The sequence below is a fragment of the Notolepis coatsorum genome (assembly GCF_963971535.1).
Source record: "Notolepis coatsorum genome assembly, chromosome: 12".
Classification (NCBI taxonomy): Eukaryota; Metazoa; Chordata; class Actinopteri; order Aulopiformes; family Paralepididae; genus Notolepis; species Notolepis coatsorum.
In genome coordinates this window covers 70,733,264-70,739,635 of record NC_140176.1, presented here as the reverse complement: position 1 = coordinate 70,739,635, position 6,372 = coordinate 70,733,264, and the positions used below count along the sequence as shown (strand labels likewise).

General features: G+C 48.2%; 1 protein-coding gene across 1 annotated transcript in view; it reads left to right on the top strand.

The window, feature by feature from the left end:
* The window catches only part of and1 (actinodin1), a gene marked incomplete at both ends in the record, with an annotated part of 9,848 nt that extends 5,776 nt beyond the window's left edge, over positions 1-4,072 (top strand). The window contains 4 exons of the mRNA XM_084325869.1: positions 709-898; positions 1,310-1,756; positions 2,392-2,646; positions 2,786-4,072. Of these exons, the coding sequence (XP_084181995.1) occupies positions 709-898; positions 1,310-1,756; positions 2,392-2,646; positions 2,786-4,072 (2,179 nt within the window). The remainder of the gene's footprint in view (positions 1-708; positions 899-1,309; positions 1,757-2,391; positions 2,647-2,785) is intronic.
* Between the last annotated feature and the right edge of the window lie 2,300 nt (positions 4,073-6,372).

Genomic DNA, 6,372 nt, shown 5'->3' with positions numbered 1-6,372 from the left:
ATTACAGTGAGGCTGTGTCTTTATTACATTCATTTATTTTGCATTTATTTTAAATTTGTTGGACCTTATGGTGTTCTTGTTTTGTTCTTGACTTATTGTTATGTTTCTTCTTGACTTGTTTAAAGAAGACGTGTCCGGCCCATGGGGACATTAACGTGTGTTGTCGGGCCTTACAAATACATTTGATTTTATTTGATTTAGACTATGTCTTTATTACAGTGAGACTGTGTCTTTATTACAGTGAGACTGTGTCTTTATTACAGTGAGACTATGTCTTTATTACAGTGAGACTGTGTCTTTATTACAGTGAGACTGTGTAGGTTGTGTCTTAGTTAATTTCTGTAATTCTTTTGGGGGGTTTCAGAATTCCTGTCAGCAGGACCAATTGTCCAGAAGCTCAAAGGTGATGGTAAGTAGACTACACACACACACACACACACACACACACACACACACACACACACACACACACACACACACACACACACACACACACACACACACACACACACACACACACACACACACACACACACACACACACACACACACACACACACACACACACACTCTCTTTTACATAAATATATTTGTATGAGCACTTGTATGAGCACTGCCTGGACAGTGTATGAGTGTGTTTGTTTTTGTGTGGTTATATCTGTACAGTATGTGTATGTGTATGTGTATGTGCACGCACGTGTGGTCCAGTACACACTGTCTATGCTGTAACATCATCCTGAACCTGTCACCAGTAGGCGATGCAGTGGAGGAGAAAGCGGATACGGCGGCGTTACAGAGGAGACTGGTCCGTAACCGTAGAAACATCAGCTGGTACAATCAACACTCTGACTTCTGGGGCTGGTACAAGTACTTCACCGACAACGGCAACCAGGAGGCGGTGAGTAAACTCAGTAAAACGCCACCGGGGGTCTTTTGTACCTGATGCTTTTTAGCCTTAAATCTCAAAGCTCTGTGGCCCGTCCTTGCCGATGCGCCACCTTTCCAACTCCCTCCCTCCACCTTCCACTAAGTCAGGGTGAGGATTTCATGGGAGCTCAGGGCAAAAAATAAATGACCCTGAAATAATTGGGATTGTTGGTGCGATAACTGCCCCAGAAATGAATGGCCGAAAATAGAGAATAACGTGGTCAGTCTCTCATGGGGTTTTCTAGTTTATTTATTGTATAATTAGAACAGGGTTCTGATTTATTTGCCCTATAAATGCCCAGACACATCCCCACAAATCAATTCAAGATGGCAAAACAAAGTCCCCTGTGGAAAAAGTAGTAAATTCCTATTCTCCTTCTAGGTTCAGGAGCTCGACCGCATCTACCTGGCCTATCTCCAGAACAAGAACCGCGCCGAGGGCCGCAAATCCTACAAGGCCTACCTGCGCCACCTAGGGGATGTCTACAAGTCCTGCGCCGACTCGGAGGATCCCAACTGCGTCGCCTCCTACACCAGCAGGCCCAAGCCGGAGCCCCCCAAGCCGGAGCCCCCCAAGCCTGCCCCCATCAAAACCTGTGACCCCACCAAGGACCAATACTGCCTGTATGTTGCTCTGCTCCAGGGAAAGAGCCCCTACTTGCCCCTGGTGCTCCCTGCTCCAGCGCCAGTCAAGGCCCCAGCGCCAGTCAAGGCCCCAGCGCCAGTCAAGGCCCCAGCGCCACTCTACGTTCGCTCTGCTGTCCCGGTGAAGGACCCTCAGTCAGGCTATTACTACTACGCCCCTGCTGTGCAGTCCTTCCTTTCTAAGGTACACTACTGACTGACTTGTCTCTTATTGCACCTGCTGTGTAGTCCTTTCTTACTAAGGTAGCCTACTGACTGACTTGTCTCTTATTGCACCTGCTGTGTAGTCCTTTCTTACTAAGGTACACTACTGACTGACTTGTCTCTTATTGCACCTGCTGTGTAGTCCTTTCTTACTAAGGTAGCCTACTGACTGACTTGTCTCTTATTGCACCTGCTGTGTAGTCCTTTCTTACTAAGGTACACTACTGACTGACTTGTCTCTTATTGCACCTGCTGTGTAGTCCTTTCTTTCTAAGGTACACTACTGACTGACTTGTCTCTTATTGCACCTGCTGTGTAGTCCTTTCTTACTAAGGTAGCCTACTGACTGACTTGTCTCTTATTGCACCTGCTGTGTAGTCCTTTCTTACTAAGGTACACTACTGACTGACTTGTCTCTTATTGCACCTGCTGTGTAGTCCTTTCTTACTAAGGTAGCCTACACTGCTGGCTGACTTGTCTCTTATTGGGGTTTAGTGAGGGTGTTAATGTTATGTAGGCCTATAATCTCTTCCATAGAAGCTTTTTATGTAAACAAATGTACAAGGAAAACTTGATTTGCCAAATATTTTTGTCATCATTCATATCTCTCTCCAGGAGCAAAAGGCAGAGCTGCTTCGTATCTGCGCTGCTGAGGACGTGGAGTGTCTCCAGTACCACATGAGAGCTGCCTATGGCCACAAGCCATCTGCTGGGCCCATACCTTCCTACGCCCATCTGGGTTGCGACCCCAAGAAAGACCCCAAATGCAAGCCTCAGCTTGTGCAGAAAGCCCCCTCTGGCCACTACATGCGGTACCCCAACTGTGACCCACTCAGGGATCCACTCTGCGCCTACGCAGCTTCTCTGGAGGTAAGATCCCATTTTTATTGAGTTCAATCTAATATCAATATTGCAAATGAGATGCCATTCATTTTAGCATTTTACTTCATCTGTGCTTGTTATCCTATTGACTGTTATCACGTATTGATTATTTTTTTCTTCCATCCAGGCACCTCGTGCTCCTAAACCTGCCCCCGCTGGGCCTGGGTCCTGCAACCCTCTGTTTGAGGACGGCTGCAACCCTCTCACTGCCACCAGGTTCGCCAGCCCAGAGCAGCCCAAAGGGGATGGCCAGGATGACGCTGCTGCCGCCGCCATTCGTGCTGCTCCTCCTCCACCCGCTGAGCAGCGCAATGACCCCTTCGCCATGTTCAGAGATGCTTTCGCTAACGCTAATGCTAACAGAGCCCCTGATCCTTACGCCATGTATCGCCAGGCCAGCGGCCCTGCTCCTGCTCCAGCTCCAGCTAACGATCCATATGCCATGTACCACCAGGCCAGCGCCCCGGCTCCTGCTCCTGCTCCAGCTCCAGCTAACGATCCATATGCCATGCTTCGCCAGTACATGGCCAATGCCCAGACCAATGACCCATACCGTGCGCTCAGACAGGCCGCGCCTGGGCCTGAGACCAATGACCCATACCGTGCATTCAGACAGGCCGCGCCTGAGCCTGAGACCAATGACCCATACCGTGCGCTCAGACAGGCCGCGCCTGAGCCTGAGACCAACGACCCATACCGTGCGTTCAGACAGGCCGCGCCTGAGACCAACGACCCATACCGTGCGTTCAGAGCAGCCGCGCCTGAGCCTGAGACCAACGACCCATACCGTGCGTTCAGACAGGCCGCGCCTGAGCCTGAGACCAACGATCCCTTTGCTATGTTCCGCCGTCCACCTCCTTCCCCCAGGCAGCAGTACCCCGTTCCCCAGCCCCGCCAGGAGCCTACCCAGGAGGATCGCCACCCTCTGGGTCCCCCGGGTAAGACCAGCGAGGGCTACGACTGCTTCATCGGCTACGACCGGGAGTGCGTCCCCGTGAAGCCCAGCGAGCCTCGATCCGGAGCTCACCGTCACACCGCCTACCCTGCCGAGGCTTACGAGCCCCACCTCAACGTCGACGGAAGCCGCAACGGTGTGCTGGAGCCCTCCAATCCCCACTGTGACCCCGAGTACGACACCGACTGCCGCCTGCGTCGTTACGAGCCAGAGGAGGCCCACGCGGAGGTCGAGCCAGAGCTCCCTGCAGAGGCCGAGCACAGCCAGGGGGCGGCAGAGAGCGAGCAGGAGCAGTACGAGACAGAGCCTTACCAGAGTGGCCAGGAGGAGCCGTACATGCCATACCCCCTACACCCACAAGGCATGCCCAGCTTCCAGGACATATTGAGGGGCTACGGGGATCAGTTCCCTGACCAGGGTGATCACAGGGCCTACGCAGATGACTACCGCAAGAAATAAATACACACTCACACACACACACACACACACACGCTCACATTCATACACATACAGACTGACGTGAATATACAGAAATGCGTACGTGTATCTTAATGTATGCCTAGACCACCACGAAGATATTAACATCGACTCACATCCAGTAAGACTGGAGCAGATACGGGACACATGAGAAGCAAAAGGACCTGACGGGAAGGTCCAGGAGGACGTGCACTCACACATTAACAAGACACACACACACACACACACACACACACACACACACACACACACACACACACACACACACACACACACACACACACACACACACACACACACACACACACACACACACACACACACACACACACACACACACACACACACACACACACACGTATGCACCTTCATATGAACACATTAATGCACAACACACACACAGATGCACACAAGCATAACACACACACACACTGACACACAGCTTAACAGCTGTTCACTGCAGTTCCTCCCTTCAGCCCACTGTAATATTTAATAAATGGACTCCCAACACTCACGCTTTGCCTCTGCATCTGTAGTGTACATCCCACTATTGTTTTTGTCACTTTTTCTGAATGATGAACGATGTAAAGTTTTTTCACTTTGAATGTTTTAATAAAAGTTTTAGAAAACTTTATTTTATTTAACTTTTTTTGCATTTGCTGCGCCAAGTAATAAACTGTGGGCTTCCTCCAACTTAATCAATCCTTTTCTTTTATTATTATTATATATATTCTTTTTACACCTCTCTGTCTGTCCATTCACTTACAGTGGGAATGATGGTTCCAGTGTTGAGATGTTTTTATGAAATCCAGCATTGATCCTCTGTTAAAATAATGTTCAACTGTTTTACCTTAAAGGGGCACAATGCTGATTTATTTTGCACATAATCTTACACACGTGCAAAATCTCTATAAACAGTTTTGCACACATTCACCTAGTTTGACAGTTATTGAGAGTAAATTAGTTTGAATATGGCCACCAGTGATGTCATCAGGGACTAATTAACAACACAAGGATTCAATGTCCCTGATGACAACACTGGTGGCCATATTCAAACTAATTTACTCTCAATAACTGTCAAACTAAATTAATGTGTGCAAAACTGTTTAGAGTTTTTGGATATGTGTGAGAACAAATCAGCATTGTTTTTTGGTGATGTGCCACTTTAACTGAGAAGATTGATTGTGACATTAAACTAGACCAGGCGTTCTCAAAGTGCGGCCCGTGGGCCAATGGCAGCCCTCTGAAATGTTTCTCTTGGCTTGCGATGAGTTGTTAAGGTGTAAATGCATGCGTTGTATTTCATCTAGTTCCAATAGAGTTTTAAACCAACCTACAACATCATACAGTACTTTGCTTTTGAGAAGGTAAAATAGGGGGGCTCAGCTGTCAGGTTTTATTTATTGTTTTATTGTGGATCCCCATTAACAGTACACCAAGGTGAGACTACTCTTCCTGGCGTTCAAACATTTAAAATACAAAAAAAAAGAAGATATAAAACCAATTAAAACCAAGCAATGACTGCTTGTTGAAAGCTTGCTAGGCGACTGGTGCTTGTAGATCAATAGACTGCTTTAGCAAGACTTTTGTCTGGTCATAGCCTCTCACTGTATTGCTCCCACAGACTTTTCTGTGTGAAGGTCTACACGGGGAGTGTACTGTACACGTTCATATTAGAGAGAGAGATTATATTTCAGTGGGAATGGCTCGTCAACCAAGTCAATTAAAAGGAACATACACAGTCAGGGTCTCCATCTTTCTTTTTGTTCGATTGGTTCCTCTGCCTCCCAGTCCACTGTCTCATATGGACTCCCCTGACCTCCTCCTCCTCCTCCACTGAGCCCCACACCCCCTCCTGGCTCTCTCAGTCCATTCCAAATACACGGTACAGAACAGTGAGGTTTATGAAGAGCATAGGCTTGACTGTATCGACCTGAGAGCACTCAGACACTAAGAACACCAGCTGTTGGGGGTCCAGAGGGTCCACATGCACAAGCACACCAGACACCATCTCGCTCCCTTTTCCAATTTTTTTTGTGTGGTGCCGTCTGGCACTTTACCTCTTAATCTGCCTCTCTCTCTCTCTCTCTCTCTCTCTCTCTCTCTCTCTCTCTCTCTCTCTCTCTCTCTCTCTCTCTCTCTCTCTCTCTCTCTCTCTCTCTCTCTCTCTCTCTCTCTCTCTCTCTGTCTGTCTGTCTGCCCCTTACTCTCCTTTGTCAGTGTAGACCTTTACATCATAAGTCATTTGAGGCTTAATAAAAGCACAATAAATACACGTGAAA